Below are 22101 nucleotides of genomic sequence, written 5' to 3' on the forward strand. Positions count from 1 at the left end.
GTGTTTGCTAATTTATAAAAAATCATTAAAAACTGAAATATCACATTTACATAAGTATTCAGACCCTTTACTCAGTACTTTGTTGAAGCACCTTAGGCAGTGATTACATCAGAGAATTCTTGGTTATGACGCTACAAGCTTTGCACAACTGTATTTTCTCCCATTCTTCTCAGCAGATGCTCTCAAGCTCTGTCATGTTGGAGGGGGTGCGTAGCTGCACAGCTATTTTCAGGTTTCTCCAGAGATGTCCAAGTTTATGTCCGGGCTCTTGCTGGGCCACTCAAGGACATTCAGAGACTTGTCAGAATGTGCTTAGGGTCATTGCCCTGTTGGACAGTGAACCTTCGTCCCAGTTTGAGGTCCTGAGCGCTCTGGAGCAGGTTTTCATCAAGGATCTCTGCACTTTGCTCCATTCATTTTTCCCTCGATCCTGACTAGTCTCCCAGTCCCTGCCGCTGAAAAACACCCACACAGCATGATGATGCCACCACCATGCTTCACCTTAGGGATGGTGCCAGGTTTCCTCCAGACGTGACACTTGGCATTCAGACCAAAGTGTTCAATCTTGGTTTCATCAGGCCAGAGAATCTTGTTTCTCATGGTCTGAGAGTCCTTTAGGTGCCTTTTGGCAAACTTCAAGCGGGCTGTCATGTGCCTTTGTCACGCCCTGACCTTAGAGATCCTTTTTATGTTTCTATTTTGGTTTGGTCAGGGAGTGAGTTGGGGTGGGCATTCTATGTTTTGTGTTCTATGTTTTCTATTTCTGTGTTTGGCCGGGTGTGGTTCTCAATCAGAGGAAGCTGTCTATTGTTGTCTCTGATTGAGAACCATACTTAGGTAGCCTTTTCCCACCTGTGTTTTGTGGGTAGTTGTTTTCTGTTTTGTGTCTTTCTGCACCAGACAGAACTGTTTCGGTTTTGTTTGTTCTCTTCATGTTTTTTGTTTGTTAATCAGTGTTCAGTTCCAATAATAAAGATGAACACGTACCACGCTGCACCTTGATCCTCCTTCCAACAGCCATTACAGCCTTCTGTCCTGCCACTCTACCATCAAGGCCTGATTGGTGGAGTGCTGCAGAGATGCAAACATTTCTAAAAACCTGTTTTTGTTTTGTCATTTTGGGATATTGTGTGTAGATTGCTAAGGACATGTGTTTTATTTAATCTATTTTAGAATAAGGCTGTAACGTAACAAAATGAGGAAAACGGCAAGGGGTCTGAATACTTTCCTAAGGCCCTGTATATAGTGCATTCAGAAAGTACTCAGACCCCTTCCCTTTTTCCCCGTTCTTCCATGGCCTGCATACACACCAGACATGTCACCCACTGAGCAGGTCTGTGATGCTCTGGATCGACGTGTTTAGTTTACTAAAATAACATTGATTCTGCAGGTTGAAAATCCAGGAACAAGGTGTGGAGACCAAACATTATTATTTGTATTATTATTATTTTATTAAGCTACAGCCTTGATTAGAAAATGTTCTTAGGCAGATATTTAATGAATGCCTAAATCCAATCCACTGGTGTGCAGGAAGTGTGTGTGTGCTGTGCACTTTGCTGGCTCCTCTGTACAAGGCCTCACAACAAGATACAGTGACAGAACAACTGGTCAGGGTCCACTGGAGATGACTGGTCAAAGCTCAATGGACATCCTGCTTCTGCCTGTCTGTCTGTCTCTTTCAATCTGTCCTGCCTGCCTGTCTGTCTGTCTCTTTCAATCTGTCCTGCCTGCCTGTCTGTCTGTCTCTTTCAATCTGTCCTGCCTGCCTGTCTGTCTCTTTCAATCTGTCCTGCCTGCCTGTCTGTCTGTCTGTCTGTCTCTCTTTCAATCTGTCCTGCCTGCCTGCCTGTCTGTCTGTCTGTCTGTCTGTCTGTCTGTCTGTCTGTCTGTCTGTCTGTCTGTCTGTCTGTCTGTCTGTCTGTCTGTCTGTCTGTCTGTCTGTCTGTCTGTCTGTCTGTCTGTCTCTCTTTCAATCTGTCCTGCCTGCCTGTCTGTCTCTCTTTCAATCTGTCCTGCCTGCCTGTCTGTCTGTCTCTCTTTCAATCTGTCCTGCCTGCCTGTCTGTCTGTATCTCTTTCAATCTGTCCTGCCTGCCTGTCTGTCTGTCTCTCTTTCAATCTGTCCTGCCTGCCTGTCTGTCTGTCTCTCTTTCAATCTGCCTGTCTGTCTGTCTCTCTTTCAATCTGTCCTGCCTGCCTGTCTGTCTGTATCTCTTTCAATCTGTCCTGCCTGCCTGTCTGTCTGTCTCTCTTTCAATCTGTCCTGCCTGCCTGTCTGTCTGTCTCTCTTTCAATCTGTCCTGCTTCTGCCTGTCTGTCTGTCTCTCTTTCAATCTGTCCTGCTTGCCTGTCTGTCTCTCAGGATGACCGTGAAGAGGGAGCGCAGCATAATAAGTGATAGTGGAGACTGGAGAAAGAGAGAGTGCTAGGAGCTTTGTTAGGACATTCAGAGACATCTCCTGGGACAGCTAGATTACACAAGCACTCCTACATGTCAGTGGGGAAATGAATTCCATTCCCTAGGCCTTAATGAGATTTCTGACAGAAGACAGGACAGCCCTGTCACTGTGCTGGGCTTGGCATTGAACAGAAGCTGTTACGGTCTGTGTGTCGGAACTCAGAACACAACAACAACAAATGGGTTTTTGTGTGTTCATATTTCTTCAGTCAATCTTTATTGTCCCATAAGGGAATTTGGTGTGCAGGCAGGATAACACACAATGACACTATTGTGTGTAGAATGTTGGGCTACATTATGTTGTCAAAAACAGTGGAAATGGAACATTGTTTGATAGAGACACTCAATGGAAGAAGGAAGCAGTCTGGTTTCCAAAACACACACACACACACACACACACACACACACACACACACACACACACACACACACACACACACACACACACACACACACACACACACACACACACAAGCCAATTTCAGCTACACAACACAGGATATGAAACATAGTGACCTTAGACTTCAGAATGTCACCTGTCACACCACAGTGGATTACATGACTTGCTAAATTCAGCTCATGGCTCCTTATAACAGTTTTATAACAGCCACACGTAGTGATGATCTTGGGTCAGTTTATCATTTTCCCCACTAATGGTTAAGGTTAGGATTGGGGAAGGTAAACTGATCCTAGATCTGTACCTAGAGGAAACATAACCCCAGAGCCCTATTTACACAAAAATAATGGCTGCTGGATTTCCCAATGGAACTCACAATAGACAGCTGATAAACTGCCAAAATGTTAATGAGCTGAAAACCTGCCACACAGTTTGGCTGAGTCCTCTTTAACATGAATGATTCATGTTTTTTACGTGGTGTTAGCCACATTCAACACCGTCATTACACAATAGCTTCCTTTAGCTACTGTAATGGATTTCATGTTCCCCAGCTAACGTGCTGAAACACACCATTAAAAAACACATTTAAACCCAGTGATAACATCGCACTCACACACACACACACCTTGTATACACCACACACAACTGCACTCACACACACACCAAGATGAAGCAGCATGCACCTTGACCTCCATTGATAAACACGCACGCAGACAGGCTAAACACGGTCCCCTGATAAACACAGTATTTCTGACTGACAGGGACTACTGTATGTACAGAGTGGAACAGGTAGGCCTTCTACTCATGCAGACCATTGTGTCTAACTAGAGGAGAAAGGCCTTCTACTTATGACTCTTATGACTCAGTATTCTACTTCCGGGTTGGAGTGAGTGGTCGCATCTGCACTTCGCTCCCGCGGGTAGTATAACTTTTTCATTACATTTCATTATATTTCATTATAGCACAACGGTTTGATTTGTCTAATCTTAGCAATTTCTTCTCAGCTAGCTACATAGCCGTCTTTGTATCAAAGATAATTGCGTAATTATCGTATTTCGCCGTCCTAACGTAGTCTTCACTAGCCAGCTAGCTAACGTCCACTGATTAGCTGCACTGGAGAAACTATTACACTCAACTGAACGACTTGATTAGTGTAGTGTTAGCTAGCTACATAGCTGTCTTTGCTGTCTTCGTATCTTCGTATCCAAGATAATTGTGTTGTTTAGGTTTAGAGTGTGTAGTCTTAGAGTGATTATCTTAATTTACCGAGGTTAGCTAGCCAGCTATTTGTCGTCCTTAACGTAGGAGACTCTGCTAGCTAGCCAACGCTAGCCAACGTCTTCTGAATAGAACTCAACAACCCGGTCGCATTCACAGGTAGTATCACATTTTCACTTCATTTCATTACAGTACAACGGTTTGATTTGTTTGATCGTAGCTAGCTACATAGCTAGCTACATAGCCGTCTTTGTATCAAAGATAATTGTGTAGTCTAGAGCGATTTTCTAGGTTCGCTAGCCAGCTACTGTCGTTCTTTTAATGCAACGTAACGTAAACAACACTGCTAGCTAGCCAGCTAGCCCCTGAATAGCAACACTGCAGAAACTATTACACTCAACGGAACGACTTGATTAGTGTAGTGTCAACAATGCACCCACTGCCAGCTAGCCTACTTCAGCAGTACTGTATCATTTTAATCATTTTAGTCTATAAGATTCTTGCTACGTAGCTTAACTTTCTGAACATTCGAGACATGTAGTCCACTTGTCATTCCAATCTCCTTTGCATTAGCGTAGCCTCTTCTGTAGCCTGTCAACTATGTGTCTGTTTATCCCTGTTCTCTCCTCTCTGCACAGACCATACAAACGCTCCACACCGCGTGGCCGCGGCCACCCTACTCTGGTGGTCCCAGCGCGCACGACCCACGTGGAGTTCCAGGTCTCCGGTAGCCTCTGGAACTGCCAATCTGCGGTCAACAAGGCAGAGTTCATCTCAGCCTATGCCTCCCTCCAGTCCCTCGACTTCTTGGCACTGACGGAAACATGGATCACCACAGACAACACTGCTACTCCTACTGCTCTCTCTTCGTCCGCCCACGTGTTCTCGCACACCCGAGAGCTTCTGGTCAGCGGGGTGGTGGCACCGGGATCCTCATCTCTCCCAAGTGGTCATTCTCTCTTTCTCCCCTTACCCATCTGTCTATCGCCTCCTTTGAATTCCATGCTGTCACAGTTACCAGCCCTTTCAAGCTTAACATCCTTATCATTTATCGCCCTCCAGGTTCCCTCGGAGAGTTCATCAATGAGCTTGATGCCTTGATAAGCTCCTTTCCTGAGGACGGCTCACCTCTCACAGTTCTGGGCGACTTTAACCTCCCCACGTCTACCTTTGACTCTTTCCTCTCTGCCTCCTTCTTTCCACTCCTCTCCTCTTTTGACCTCACCCTCTCACCTTCCCCCCTACTCACAAGGCAGGCAATACGCTCGACCTCATCTTTACTAGATGCTGTTCTTCCACTAACCTCATTGCAACTCCCCTCCAAGTCTCCGACCACTACCTTGTATCCTTTTCCCTCTCGCTCTCATCCAACACCTCCCACACTGCCCCTACTCGGATGGTATCGCGCCGTCCCAACCTTCGCTCTCTCTCCCCCGCTACTCTCTCCTCTTCCATCCTATCATCTCTTCCCTCCGCTCAAACCTTCTCCAACCTATCTCCTGATTCTGCCTCCTCAACCCTCCTCTCCTCCCTCTCTGCATCCTTTGACTCTCTATGTCCCCTATTCTCCAGGCCGGCTCGGTCCTCCCCTCCCGCTCCGTGGCTCGATGACTCATTGCGAGCTCACAGAACAGGGCTCCGGGCAGCCGAGCGGAAATGAAGGAAAACTCGCCTCCCTGCGGACCTGGCATCCTTTCACTCCCTCCTCTCTACATTTTCCTCCTCTGTCTCTGCTGCTAAAGCCACTTTCTACCACGCTAAATTCCAAGCATCTGCCTCTAACCCTAGGAAGCTCTTTGCCACCTTCTCCTCCCTCCTGAATCCTCCTCCCCCTCCCCCTCCTCCCTCTCTGCAGATGACTTCGTCAACCATTTTGAAAAGAAGGTCGACGACATCCGATCCTCGTTTGCTAAGTCAAACGACACCGCTGGTTCTGCTCACACTGCCCTACCCTGTGCTCTGACCTCTTTCTCCCCTCTCTCTCCAGATGAAATCTCGCGTCTTGTGACGGCCGGCCGCCCAACAACCTGCCCGCTTGACCCTATCCCCTCCTCTCTTCTCCAGACCATTTCCGGAGACCTTCTCCCTTACCTCACCTCGCTCATCAACTCATCCCTGACCGCTGGCTACGTCCCTTCCGTCTTCAAGAGAGCGAGAGTTGCACCCCTTCTGAAAAAACCTACACTCGATCCCTCCGACGTCAACAATTACAGACCAGTATCCCTTCTTTCTTTTCTCTCCAAAACTCTTGAACGTGCCGTCCTTGGCCAGCTCTCCCGCTATCTCTCTCTGAATGACCTTCTTGATGCAAATCAGTCAGGTTTCAAGACTAGTCATTCAACTGAGACTGCTCTCCTCTGTATCACGGAGGCGCTCCGCACTGCTAAAGCTAACTCTCTCTCCTCTGCTCTCATCCTTCTAGATCTATCGGCTGCCTTCGATACTGTGAACCATCTGATCCTCCTCTCCACCCTCTCCGAGTTGGGCATCTCCGGCGCGGCCCACGCTTGGATTGCGTCCTACCTGACAGGTCGCTCCTACCAGGTGGCGTGGCGAGAATCTGTCTCCTCACCACGCGCTTTCACCACTGGTGTCCCCCAGGGCTCTGTTCTTGGCCCTCTCCTATTCTCGCTATACACCAAGTCACTTGGCTCTGTCATAACCTCACATGGTCTCTCCTATCATTGCTATGCAGACGACACACAATTAATCTTCTCCTTTCCCCCTTCTGATGACCAGGTGGCGAATCGCATCTCTGCATGTCTGGCAGACATATCAGTGTGGATGACGGATCACCACCTCAAGCTGAACCTCGGCAAGACGGAGCTGCTCTTCCTCGCGGGGAAAGACTGCCCGTTCCATGATCTCGCCATCACGGTTGACAACTCCATTGTGTCCTCCTCCCAGAGCGCCAAGAACCTTGGCGTGATCCTGGACAACACCCTGTCGTTCTCAACCAACATCAAGGCGGTGGCCCGTTCCTGTAGGTTCATGCGCTACAACATCCGCAGAGTACGACCCTGCCTCACACAGGAAGCGGCGCAGGTCCTAATCCAGGCACTTGTCATCTCCCATCTGGATTACTGCAACTCGCTGTTGGCTGGGCTCCCTGCCTGTGCCATTAAACCCCTTCAACTCATCCAGAACGCCGCAGCCCGTCTGGTGTTCAACCTTCCCAAGTTCTCTCACGTCACCCCGCTCCTCCGTTCTCTCCACTGGCTTCCAGTTGAAGCTCGCATCCGCTACAAGACCATGGTGCTTGCCTACGGAGCTGTGAGGGGAATGGCACCTCAGTACCTCCAGGCTCTGATCAGGCCCTACACCCAAACAAGGGCACTGCGTTCATCCACCTCTGGCCTGCTCGCCTCCCTACCACTGAGGAAGTACAGCTCCCGCTCAGCCCAGTCAAAACTGTTCGCTGCTCTGGCCCCCCAATGGTGGAACAAACTCCCTCACGACGCCAGGACAGCGGAGTCAATCACCACCTTCCGGAGACACCTGAAACCCCACCTCTTTAAGGAATACCTAGGATAGGATAAGTAATCCCTCTCACCCCCCTTAAGATTTAGATGCACTATTGTAAAGTGACTGTTCCACTGGATGTCATAAGGTGAATGCACCAATTTGTAAATCGCTCTGGATAAGAGCGTCTGCTAAATGACTTAAATGTAATGTAAATGTAATGTAAATGACTCTGGTTCCTCTCAAGGTTTCTTCCTACCAGGGTAAACTGACCTGGCCAAGAGGCCTTGGCATCCACCATTGGAGGGGACACGCTACTGTGTTACATACTGTATATAATGGTTGGTGTGTGATGTTGGGTGGAAGCTAGCCTAGCGGTTAAGAGGGTTGGCCCAGTAACTGAAAGGTTGCTGGTTCAAATCCCGAGCTGACTAGATGAAAAATCTGTTGATGTGCCCTTGAGCAATGTACTTAACTCCAATTGTTTGGGATAAGAATAAATGTATTTATTTATAAATGACGTGTTCCTAAGTATTGACTACCTTATTTTACAGCCTGTTAGAGCCTGACTCAGGTCAGTAAGTTTACTCCACCCAGATACATAAACAATGTACAAGATAAAGAACGGGGCGACAGATACCCATAAACCTTCTCTCAGACAATGGCTTCATCTTTCACTCTGAAGGAGTGTAACCAGGGTAATGAGAGGACTTCACACCGTAAACAGAGTAGTGGAAGGTTAAGAGACCACCACCGCACATAACAGAACCAATTATCACGGGGGAGATATAGGGAGGGGAGAGAAGGCTACAGTATTGTGTCTGCTGTCAGTCAAAGGTTGCATCCCAAAAGGCACCCTACTCCCTATATAGTACACTGATATTGACCCCTATGGACCCTTGTCAAAAGTATTGCACTATATAGGGAATATGGTGCCACTTGGGACACAGCCACACTGTTGTCACAGTGTCAGAATGGATCACACTTTGATGTGATCAAGGAGAAGTAGCTTCATAAACACTACTGGGTGTGACTGTGAACACACACACACACACACGCCTGTTTGTCCAATATTCCATTCCGCTTCCCTTTAGGTGAATAACAGTGGAAAATCACGCCGATTGAACCGAATAACAGGAATGAGTTTAATATCTTTGGTGGTACATTACCAGACAGGAACCAGATAAAAACATGATCTGCTGAGGCAGTAAAATCAGACAGACGGACGGACGGCCGGACGGACGGACAGACAGACAGAAAATACAGTTACAATGTTCAGATTATTGGAAATATGTGGACATTTACCACTAAATGAATCATTTTTAATAAATTTTACCCTGCTGCATAATCAGATAATAATGCATATATTCAACCTCAAGGTCCCACGCAACAACTGAATGACAATGTTCTACCGTGATGAACACGATCCATTCTCAGAGCATGGTAATGTGAATCCACACACACACACACGGTCTTTCATGAGTCATTGTCTCCTGACCCCTCCTGTCTCAGCCTCCAGTATTTATGCTGCAGTAGTTTATGTGTCGGGGGCTAGGGTCAGTTTGTTATATCTGGAGTACTTCTCCTGTCCTATTCGGTGTCCTGTGTGAATTTAAGTGTGCTCTCTCTAATTCTCTCTTTCTTTCTCTCTCTCGGAGGACCTGAGCCCTAGAACCATGCCTCAGGACTACCTGACATGATGACTCCTTGCTGTCCCCAGTCCACCTGACTGTGCTGCTGCTCCAGTTTCAACTGTTCTGCCTTATTATTATTATTGGACCAAGCTGGTCATTTATGAACATTTGAACATCTTGGCCATGTTCTGTTATAATCTCCACCCGGCACAGCCAGAAGAGGACTAGCCACCCCACATAGCCTGGTTCCTCCCTAGGTTTCTTCCTAGGTTTTGGCGTTTCTAGGGAGTTTTTCCTAGCCACCGTGCTTCTACACCTGCATTGCTTGCTGTTTGGGGTTTTAGGCTGGGTTTCTGTACAGCACTTTGAGATATCAGCTGATGTACGAAGGGCTTTATAAATACATTTGATTTGATTGTTTTGATATGTCACATTCCAGCGCCATGCTGTCTTTTCGTGCTGAGTAATTGTGGTGGAAGATAGGCAACAATGTACGTATTAGAAAAGGTAACTGGATTCTTTATGAGAATGTATAATAGACTGATTATACAACCAGTGTGACATGTTTGTACTTGCTTGGACCAAAACTACACTAGTTGGTCTACTATATGGGAATAAATAGGTTGTGTGCCTAGAGACTGACCCATTTTCTTTGCGATGTGTGCTGTCTATTCAGTGTGCACATTATCTAGGTTGTCTGATATATTTTAGCCTACACAGCATGGCATCAGAATGTGACTTCGAACACAACAAGGGGTTTCCTGAAAACAAGTGGGAAAAGATTCTGACAGACAGACAGGCAGACATTCAGTTGAAGCCGGAAGTTTACATACGCCTTAGCCAACTACATTTAGACTCAGTTTTTCACAATTCCTGAGATTTAATCAGAGTAAAAATTCCCTGTCTTAGGTCAGCTAGGAACACCACTTTATTTTAAGAATGTGAAATGTCAGAATAATAGTAGAGAGAATGATTTATTTCAGCTTTTATTTCTTTCATCACATTTCCAGTGGGTCAGAAGTTTACATACACTCAATTAGTATTTGGTAGCATTGCCTTTAAATAGTTTAACTTGGGTCAAACGTTTCGGGTAGCCTTCCACAAGCTTCCCACAATAAGTTGGGTGAATTTTGGCCCATCCATCGTGACAGAGCTGGTGTAACTGAGTCAGGTTTGTAGGCCTCCTTGCTCGCACACACTTTTTCAGTTCTGCTCACAAATTTTCTATAGGATTGAGGTCAGGGATTTGTGATGGCCACTCCAATACCTTGTTGTCCTAAAGCCATTTTGACACAACTTTGAAAGTATGCTTGGGGTCATTGTCCATTTGGATGACCCAAGCTTTAACTTCCTGACTGATTTCTTGAGATGTTGCTTCAATATATCCACATAACTTTCCTTCCTCAACATGCCATCTAGTTTGTGAAGTGCACCAGTCCCTCCTGCAGCAAAGCACCCCAACAACATGATGCTGCCACCCCCATGCTTCATGGTTGGGATGGTGTTCTTCGGCTTGCAAGCGTCCCCTTTTTTCCACCAAACATAACAATGGTCATTATGGCCAAACAGTTCTATTTTTGTATCATCAGACCAGAGGACATTTCTCCAAAAAGTATGATCTTCGTCCCCATGCTCAGTTGCAAACCGTAGTCTGGATTTCTTATGGCGGTTTTGCTGAGCGGCCGTTCAGGTTATGTCGATATAGGACTCGTTTTACTGTGGATATAGATACTTTTGTACCTGTTTCCTCCAGCATCTTCACAAGGTCCTTTGCTGCTGTTCTGGGATTGATTTGCACTTTTTGCAACAAAGTATGTTCATCTCTAGGAGACCGAACGCGTCTCCTTCCTGAGCGGTATGACGGCTGCCTGGTCCCATGGTGTATATACAGTACTTGCGTGCTATTGTTTGTACAGATGAACGTGGTACCTCCAGGCATTTGGAAATTGCTCCCAAGGATGAACCAGACTTGTGAAGGTCTACAATGTTTTTTCTGAGGTCTTGGCTGATTTCCTTTGATTTTCCTATGATGTCAAGCAAAGATGCACTGAGTTTGAAGGTAGGCCTTGAAATACATCCACAGGTACACCTCCAATTCACTCAAATGATGTCAGTTAGCCTATCAGAAGCTTCTAAAGCCATGACATCATTTTGTGGTATTTTCCAAGCTGTTTAAAGGCACAGTCAACTTAGTTTATGTAAACTTCTGACCCACTGGAATTGTGATACAGTGAATTGTAAGTGAAATAATCTGTCTGTAAACAATTGTTGGAAAAACTACTTGTGTCATGCACAAAGTAGATGTCCTAAACGACTTGCTAAAACTATAGTTTGTTAACAAGAAAATTATGGAGTGGTTGAAAAACTAGTTTTAATGACTCCAACCTAAGTGTATGTGAACTTCAGACTTCAACTGTACTTTACAGGCAGGCAGACACACTTTACAGGCAGGCAGACAGACTTTACAGGCAGGCAGACACACTTCACAGGCAGGCAGACAGACTTTACAGGCAGGCAGACACACTTTACAGGCAGGCAGACAGACTTTACAGGCAGACAGATGGACACACAGACCAATTGTATAATATAAATAGGGAAGGGAGCTACACTTCTGAAGCAAGATAGCAAGAGATCTTCATCAACTCACAACTGAGGCTACATGCACATTGGGTGCTACCATGAAAGATCATTGCCTAAAACTAGGCTAAAGGACAGCAAAGCAGGTGGCTGGCAAGCTAGCTGGGAGCCCGTTGAGAACTTGATCAAAAGGAGGTGGACAGCTTGTGGTACTGCTATGTTCTCCATTGTATGTTGGAGTCTTTGTTAAGCCTGCGAGCAAATGCATATCAATCAGGAACCCTATTCAGAGAAAAACACCATCTGGCAAATTAATGATAAAATCGCGCTGGCAAGCAAAACAATCCCAAATTTGGAAAAAGGACCTGCTGCACTTGCTACTAGTTGCATGTCGCCTACATGTTTTTCTCTCTCTAGGCTGAAGTAGATCGCTCGCTCCCGACCATACATGCACATTCCTGACAGCACTGGAGGCACGGGGACAGAAAATACACAACACAACAATGATGTCGACTCGCTACTTGTAAGCTTGATTATGAAAGCGAGAGTGGATTGGAACTAATAGACCATGACGTCAAGCCAGAAATATTGCTTTATTATATTGTAGTTGTTTGTATAACAGATAGATCAATGTCATGTTTAGATAGGTTAGTTAAAATCATAACGTTATGATGAAACATTACCACTTATTGTGATATAACGGGGCGTCTCCTGCTCACCTGACTGGCTTTGTGAAATTGCTTCTTCAGCCCTGCCACCGACATCCTCAATGGTGTACCGATTCACTTTTCAGAGAGATCTGACAGAATACGATCTAGATGGGGCAATCACAACAATATAACGGGGTCTATTCCGTGGCTCTCCCCTCGTTGCTTCCCGTCCGCTGGCGTATCTCCGCTACAATGTTGCCGCTGCTTGCGTTGGAGGAGCTTGTTTCTGTATCGCAGAGATGTCGTGCGTTCTCAACCCTGATTGGTGGAAAGCGCTAAGTTTATGTAAATTTGATCGAGCGGTGGAAGCCCACGCTTAAAAACAGCATACGACGGAAAGAGAAAGCGAGAGTACCCTATTTGTGAGTCGTGATGTCGTTGATTTTCATAAGTATTGATTGACAAATAATTTCTCTGGTATTGTATAGTTTCATGATTTATTACATACTTTCTGCCAAGGAAGTCCATGCTATTGGTAGGGCTACAGAAGTGAAAGGCCTATATCACCAACTCAAACTGCAGGTGCAACAAAAACATTGTCTTTTGGCCATACTTATGTTTGTTATTTATGTTGTTTTATTCGGGCCCCATTACAATGTCTAGGCCTAATTATGAAACATGTTCTGAAAGACTTTGCTGCACCCTGCTGTAATGGAACAGAATGTGCAGCAAGTTACGGTCACTGGTCAGCTGGTTTGTTGTGTCCATTGGTTACAGTATGGGGAACCTTTGCGTGAGTAGTGTTCTATAGCTACATCAGGCCAGAGCCGAGAATTTAGATAAATACATGGTTCTGCTTCAGGGTATAAAGCCTTTCATTATACATGTTCTACATTCAATCTAACTATGCTACATTGGCAACACTCTACTCAGGAACCTTCTACAAGGCCTATATCTGCACCGAATAATGACATAGCAGATTGTAGGCAGTTAGGTTATGAGTTACCCAGCAGTGCTTCCTGGAAGCCCTCAGAGTATTTACACTCATTAAAAAATGCATTGTCTTCTATTAGCTCTCCGAGTGGCATACCCTGGGCTGTATTCATTAGGGTGTACCATAGCAAAACATTTTGCAACAGTAAACGAAAACAAGTGTTTGTTATTGGACAAGTTTAGGTAGTCCCTCCCTGTTTTAGTGTGTTTTCTTCTGTTTGGTGCCTAATGTCTACATGCTGTTTGCTGATTCACATGGGTCCTGACACATACATCCAAGGACTGGCAAGAGTGTGTTCACCAAACCAGAGCATGCAGAAAGTACAAATCATGTATTTGAATGGGGATGACAGTGGATCTACACTGTACTTAATATTAACTATCAGAAAAAACTCAAGCCAGAATGTGTGGCTAGCAACATAACTTCCGGTACAACAACCCTACACTTTACTATACTACTACATTTACATTTACATTTAAGTCATTTAGCAGACGCTCTTATCCAGAGCGACTTACAATTATACACTACTATAATATACTACTATACTATACTTTACTACTATACTATACTATACTATACACTATACTATACTATACTATACTATACTATACTATACTATACTATACTATACTATACTATACTATACTATACTATACTATATTGTCTATATTATACTACTATACTATACAGTCTATACTATACTAAACTATACTGTCTATACTATACTTACCTATACTACTATACTATACTGTCTATACTATACTACACCGTCCATACCAGAGGTACTCAACTCTGACCCTATGAGGTCTACAGCCTGCTGGTTCTGTTCTACCTGATAATTAATTGCACCCACCTGGTGTCCCAGGTCTAAATCAGTCCCTGATTAGAGGGGAATCACCCACCTGGTGTCCCAGGTCTAAATCAGTCCCTGAATAGAGGGGAATCACCCACCTGGTGTCCCAGGTCTAAATTAGTCCCTGATTAGAGGGGAATCACCCACCTGGTGTCCCAGGTCTAAATCAGTCCCTGATTAGAGGGGAATCACCCACCTGGTGTCCCAGGTCTAAATCAGTCCCTGATTAGAGGGGAATCACCCACCTGGTGTCCCAGTTCTAAATTAGTCCCTGATTAGAGGGAAATCACCCACCTGGTGTCCCAGGTCTAAATCAGTCCCTGATTAGAGGGAAATCACCCACCTGGTGTCCCAGGTCTAAATCAGTCCCTGATTAGAGGGGAATCACCCAACTTGTGTCTCAGGTCTAAATCAGTCCCTGATCAGAGGGGAATCACCCATCTGGTGTCCCAGGTCTAAATCAGTCCCTGATTAGAGGGGAATCACCCACCTGGTGTCCCAGGTCTAAATCAGTCCCTGATTAGAGGGGAATCACCCACCTGGTGTCCCAGGTCTAAATCAGTCCCTGATTAGAGGGGAATCACCCACCTGGTGTCCCAGGTCTAAATCAGTCCCTGATTAGAGGGGAACAATGAAATAAAACCGCAGTGGGACTGGCTTCCAGGTGCAGAGTTGAGTTTGAGGGGTCTATACTATACTATACTAAATTAAACTATAGTACTATAATATACAGTCTATGCTATACTTGACTATACTACTATACTATACAGTCTATATTATACTAAATTAAAGTATACTACTATACAGTCTATACTATACTCTACTATACTACTATACTATACAGTCTATACTGTACTTTACTATACTACTATACTATACTGTTTATACTATAGTTTATTATACTACTATACTATAATATACTATACTGGGGAACAATCTCCATGTATGTGTTATGCCCAGATTGATTCTGTACTATAGTTTATTATACTACTATACTATAATATACTATACTGGGGAACAATCTCCATGTATGTGTTATGCCCAGATTGATTCTATTCTATATTTATTCTATATAACAAAACTGTTTGACATAGAAACCCCAGATTTTCTGTGTTTAAAAAAATAAATAATTGTTAATGATGACATTATGAGAAATATTGATACCATTCCACCCATGAGACCACTAGGTCATTTGAATGCAGGAAAGTGCTACAGCTAGAATCCGCAGTTGAAACAATAACTTAGCGCTGTCCCACCTCTGTTTTGGTAAAAAGCTGAGGCATGGGCCTGGAGAAATGTAACCACTGAGCTGTGTATACAAGCACTGACCATCCAGTACATCAACATGATATTTGAACCATGTTTTGACGCTGTACAGTGTTTGTTTACATTTATATTGTTTACAAACATTGGAATAAAACATATAACTTATATATTTTGGGTCCTGATGTGGCACAACAGATGAACTGAGCTCATGAGGCATTTATAAATGATATTCTTCAAGAATCAATTGATTTCTATAATTAATTTACAAGTCAAAAAATGTATGTAGCAACTAAGGAATCAAGCTTTAATTATACTTATGAGATATACAATATAAAATATGTGATGAGGAAGTCACTTTTACAAGTGTTTGATGTTGTTTCCTCCAACATTGGTCCTCTGGGGCAACAGTTGTCTCAAGAAAAACAAACCTGATACTTGGTATAATTCAATTGTGATTGATTTGCTTCTGTTGAGTTATAAATTATAAACTGTTATAAACTGTGTTCATTGTACACAATATGTACCACAAGGAGGCGCCATAGCCTTAGAACAAGAAATCTCAAACCTCACAGACACAGCTCCTATTCACCACAAGGGGGGGGGGGACAGACTAAGAGCAGTTTTTACACTCCCATTCATTGCATATGAAGGGAACATACACATTAAATTGTTCATCATGTTTTGGATTAGGAATTGGATTAGAAATTGGTCTGCAGGTATACCCAGAAGAGCAGAGGTGGTCGATAGATGAGGCTGAGAAAAGTATTTTCGCACACACGATGACTTCTCTGTCTCTCTAAAGCTCGCCTGATGTTTAAGGTTACAGTATACCTGCAAACGTAGAGGTAATGCTGGTTGCGAACTACAGTACCAGTCAAAAGTTTGGAGACACCTACTCAATCAAGTTTTTTTTATTTGACTATTTTCTACATTGTAGAATAATAGTGGACATCAAAACTATGAAATAACACACATGGAATCATGTAGTAACCAAGAAAGTGTTAAACAAATCCAAATATATTTGATATTTGAGATTCTTCAAAGTAGCCACCCTTTGCCTTGATGACAGCTTTACACACTCTTGGCATTCTCTCAACCGGCTTCATGAGATAGTTACCTGGAATGCATTTCAATTAACAGGTGAATTTGAGCCAATCAGTTGTGTTGTGACAAGGTAGGGGTGAATACAGAAGATAGCCCTATTTGGTAAAAGACCAATTCCATATTATGGGAAGAACAGCTCAAATAAGCAAAGAGAAATGACAGTCCATCATTACTTTAAGACATGAAGGTCAGTCAATCTGGAAAATGGCAAGATCAGGAAAATGTTAAGTTTCTTCAAGTGCAGTCACAAAAACCATCAAGCTACATGATGAAACTGGCTCTCATGAGGACCCCACATGAAAGGAAGACCCAGAGTTACATCTGCTGCAGAGGATAAGTTCATTAGAGTTACCAGCCTCAGATTGCAGCCCAAATAAATGCTTCACATAGTTCAAGTAACAGACACATCTCAACATTGACTGTTCAGAGGAGACTGTGTGAATCAGGCCTTCACGGTCAAATTGCTGCAAAGAAACCACTACTAAAGGACACCAATAAGAAGAAGATACTTGCTTTGGCCAAGAAACATGAGCAATGGACATTAGACCGCTGGAAATCTGTCCTTTGTTCTGATGAGTCAAAATGTGCGATTTTTGGTTCCAACCGCCATGTCTTTGTGGGACGCAGAGTAGGTGAACGGATGATCTCCGCATGTGTGGTTCCCACTGTGAAGCATGGAGGTGTGATGGTGTGGGGTTGTTTTGCTGGTAGCACTGTCAGTGATTTATTTAGAATTCAAAGCACACATATCCAGCATGGCTACCACAGCATTCTGCAGCGATCGCAACCATCACATCTGGTTGGCAATGACCCAACACACCTCCAGGCTGTGTAAGGGCTATTTGACCAAGACGGAGAGTGATGTAGTGCTGCATCAGATGACCTGGCCTCCACAATGTGAATGTTTGGGATGAGTTGGACCGCAGAGTGAAGGAAAAGCAGCCAACAAGTATTCAGTGTGTGTGTGAACTCCTTCTAAGAATGCTGGAAAAGCATTCCAGGTGAAGCTGGTTAAGAGAATGCCAAGAGTGTGCAAAGCTGTCATCAAGGCAAAGGGTGCCTACTTTGAAGAATCTCAAATATATTTTGATTTATTTAACACTTCGTTGGATACTACATGATTCCATATATGTTATTTCATAGTGTTGATGTCTTCACTATTATTCTACAGCACAATGCAGAAAATAGTCCAAATAAAGAAAAACCCTTGAATGAGTTGGTGTGTCCAAACTTTTGACTGGTACTGTATTTATGACCATGATACTGCTAGAATTATGGTATGGGAGCTACATTAACTGTTAGCTTTATAATATATTCTCATCACATTTTATTATTTGTCAAACGGAGTCTAATAAACCATTCAGAATAAGCTTCCTTTTTAGTGTGTGGCTTTAGTCTTTTTAAAAATGGTTCTTGTGATTTTTTGGGGGGTTTGTATTTAATTTATGATGCTATATGATAAAGATACTGTATGACAGATAACACTCTATGTAGATGGTATACCCTATTTATTCAAATATAAGTGCTTGTTGATGTGTTATATATGCTGTATTGTAGGCTATAAAAATCATTACTGGTTGAATTATTTTAGAATGAGTGTTCATTACTCCATCTTACAAATTCACTATGTGGCTCCAAATCATTCAGCTATCAAGTGTTTTAAGATCTCTGGCTCTGGGGTGAAGTTCCCCCTAGGTACAGACCTAGGATCAGCTCCCCTCCCCCAGCCCTTACCCTAACCATAAGTGGGGAAAATGTAAGGGGCAACTTCAGCCTACACCAGATGTCAGCAGGTCTTCCAGCAGAAAGGGCTGAGGGCTGATCTCATACATACTGTGAACTTCAGTGATTAAATAACTCATCAGTTTATGGTGTAGAATTATGGTGTACAAAAGCAATGAGAAAATCCACACTATGTTCCTTCTATCTGCCTCCCAGTCCCACCTCATTTCTGTTTAACCCTTTTAATGAAACTAGGGGAGAAAAAAACTCAATGCAAAGTAACAAAGCAAGAACCAAGTGGATAAGCAGTTCATGCTGTCAGTGTGTACTGGTATGTGCCTGGTGGGCCTGTATCCTGAGGGTGGCAGTAGAATCCTAGAGGGATGATTCCACCCTCGTCACAGGGAGGCTCTGGCACCTGGTTCCCATCTCCCTCCTACAGATGTTTCATCTCAAGTGCTACCTCTGCTGCTGATAACAACACTGTAGAACCCTAAAGAGCACCGGCCAATAGGGAGGAATGTTACAGAGGCGCTGTTTAAGACCGTCCCTGAAAGAAAACAACAAGAGGCAGCTATTCACTGCTCTGAGTTGAACTGTTGGGAAACAACATCTTAGGTTACGGTAAGTACACACCAATTTGTCATTCCAATTGGAGATGAATTTCAACACAATAAAAGCACATGAGTAAAATAAAACAAAGACAAAGTAAGTGTCACATGTCAATGATAAACCCTTATATTGGAAGAGCAGAGAATAGATATCATTTAAACATGTAACATTGGGACATAGTCAGACACCATCTTTCATACTGGGTCTGTTTTAGTTCATGGTTTTTCTCTCTGGCAGCTCTGTGGCTGTTGTTCACAAAACACACACAACTCTGCCCCTCCATGGCCACCAGTCCTGCCCTGTCAACTCCCATGATACTAAACAGCCAGAGTCATAACAATGCCTGTGACCAGCGCTCACAGTTCTTCACATCCGTACTGTACAACCACCGCCGGCTCGGTCAATTTATAATACATTTCACAGTTTCACACTGCTCGGCGTCAGCCCTTCATGTGGCATTAATGTTACTCTGTGAAACGGCCATCTGACACACGGGTTGAGCACCTACAATGGCCCGCGTCCCTCGCCAACCTGAGGGGAGAGGTTGAGGCGAGTCCGAGTGAGGTGAGAGGATGACCGTGGCGGCGACACAAACGCGGCTGGCAATTTGGCTTGTGGCTGACACCCGGCTCTCGGGAATAAACGATCTAAACGCTCAGCGGAGATTGTTTTGCCACGCCCCTCAGCGATGACACCCCCCACATCGCCCCTCCAATGATGCCTAGACAGGATTCATGTAGATAACTGAGGCAGACAGCCAGTTAATAACTGTTGCCGTTGTGCCCCTCAGCAGCGGCAGGGTTGGGGGAGAGATGGTGGAGAGGATGGGGGAGAGATGGTGGAGAGGATGGGGGAGAGATGGTGGAGAGGATGTGGGAGAGATGGGGGGGGAGTGGATGGGGGAGGATGGGGGGGGATGGGGGAGAGATGGATGGATGGTGGATGGGGGAGAGATGGGGGAGTGGATGGGGGAGAGATGGGGGAGTGGATGGGGGGAGAGATGGGGGAGAGATGGGGGAGTGGATGGGGGAGAGATGGGGGAGTGGATGGGGTAGAGATGGTGGAGTGGATGGTGGAGATGGGGGAGAGATGGTGGAGAGGATGGGGGAGAGATGGTGGAGAGGATGGGGGAGAGATGGTGGAGATGATGGTGGAGAGGATGGGGGAGAGGATGGGGAAGAGGATGGTGGAGAGGATGGGGGAGAGATGGGGGAGAGATGGTGGAGTGGATGGGGGAGGAACAGTGGAAAAGGCTCCACATGATCTGCCAGGCCCTGACATGGCACCCAGAACCCCGAGCTGTCACCCCCGCGGAAACATCCCCCACGCCTCCACAATTTGTGCACTTAACACTCCACTTGGCACATGACAGGTGCTTATTTCCCTGTGCTGGCTCGATGGGCCTTTTCCCCTCATAGGGATGCCTCTGATGCCCTGGGCACCACTCGGCATCTGGTGTGGTGTCTGTCCTCCGTGCCCCGGCCCGCAGTGTGTGTGACTGGGTCAGTGATACGTTTCACATCCGCTCACCCTGCGTTCGCAGTCCACTGAGCACGGCTGCAGCAGACATGGTGTGTCTGTGTGTGTGTTTGTATGTATGTTTGTGTGTTTGTGTGTGTGTTTGTGTCTGTGTGTGTGTTTGTGTGTTTGTGTGTGTGTTTGTGTGTGTGTTTGTGCGTGTGGACAGGGGAGGTGTCATGTTCTCACAGCGCAGAGGGAGAATGGGAACATCTCATTTTGTGGACAGGGATTTAGACGTTCTCTAACGCATGGCAGAGTAGATCTTTATCGTTCCACTGGGCAATTTGTTTTGCTTCACGAAGACAGTAGAATATCCGAAGGACAGTCACATACAAATAAACACAGGATGACATCATAGACATCAAAACATTCTCCGTTACCAACAAACATATAAACAACGTTATGTCCTATTCACCATATTCTTAAAAAATATAAAGAATATGGTATATTTCATGAATTGTAATGACTGGAATTCTTACGGACTGTGACTTTAAGCTACATTAGAATAAAGGATTGTACAAGTGCCACACATTAGGAATTATTGCTGTTAACTCTTTCTTTAATCCTGGAACGTTTGTCTTCTTCCTCTGATGAGGAGTAAGAAAGGTCGGACCAATTTTCAGCGTAGTAAGTGTCCATAAGACAAACTGAACACTATACAAATACAAAATAACAAAGTGAAACAAACAAAAAAGTCCCGTGTGGTAACAAACACTAACACGGAGAATAATCACCCACCACTCAAAGTGAAACCAGGCTACCGAAATATGGTTCTCAATGGGGGACAACGATAAACAGCTGCCTCTGATTGAGAACCATACCAGTCCAAACACAGAAATCCCAAAACATAGAAAAGGGAACATAGACAACCCACCCAACTCACTCCCTGACCACACTAAAACAAAGACATAATAAAATAAATAAGGTCAGAACGTGACAAATCCGAACAATTGACTTATAAATAAATGTTTATTTCTGTCTATATTTTTATATACAGTGAAAGAAAGTCACACATTCTACATGTGGTCCCAACAATTTAATTGTGAACCTGTTCACCTTTTAGCCTTTTACTGTCTATATTCTTATTGAATAATGTCATGGCTTTGGTGTCTACTTTCGTCAGGGAGACCTCATCTGGCCTCCGTTAAAACCAATGAAAAGTTACAAATGTATAAAATCACAGAGACCTCTCTTAATGTAGTTTTGTAATGGACATCTGTTATACTGTATTGGCTGAAAGAAATTGGCAGAAAGAGAAGAAGAATTTCTCCCATTTCAATGTCGGCCTCCTCAGCTGGAATCTCAGACAGCTAAAGTAAGGAGCAGGTACTGTGAAGGGATATGGATTCTATGCTACTTCAACCTGTAAAGCCACACAGATGTTAAATGTGTTTCTGATTACTTTGTGAACTTTGAAGAAACACAGGGTGGGGATTGGTGGAAAGAATGCCCTGTCCGAGTGAGCTTTTCTCTGCACATACTGACCGTGAGAGAGAGAGAGAGAGAGAGAGAGAGAGAGAGAGAGAGAGAGAGAGAGAGAGAGAGAGAGAGAGAGAGAGAGAGAGAGAGAGAGAGAGAGAGAGAGAGAGAGAGAGAGAGAGGCAGATAGAACCAGACTCACAGAGAGAGCATGG

The 22101-nt window shown here is 44.5% G+C and overlaps 1 protein-coding gene across 1 annotated transcript in view; it reads left to right on the plus strand.

The window, feature by feature from the left end:
• LOC124035410 (lamin-L(III)-like) overlaps positions 1 to 20497 on the plus strand; it is a 53713-nt gene extending 33216 nt beyond the window's left edge. The window contains exon 8 of the mRNA XM_046348861.1: positions 20365 to 20497. Within this exon, the coding sequence (XP_046204817.1) occupies positions 20365 to 20497 (133 nt within the window). The remainder of the gene's footprint in view (positions 1 to 20364) is intronic.
• Positions 20498 to 22101: the final 1604 nt, after the last annotated feature.

The sequence above is a fragment of the Oncorhynchus gorbuscha genome, linkage group LG05, assembly GCF_021184085.1.
Source record: "Oncorhynchus gorbuscha isolate QuinsamMale2020 ecotype Even-year linkage group LG05, OgorEven_v1.0, whole genome shotgun sequence".
NCBI classification, from domain to species: Eukaryota; Metazoa; Chordata; class Actinopteri; order Salmoniformes; family Salmonidae; genus Oncorhynchus; species Oncorhynchus gorbuscha.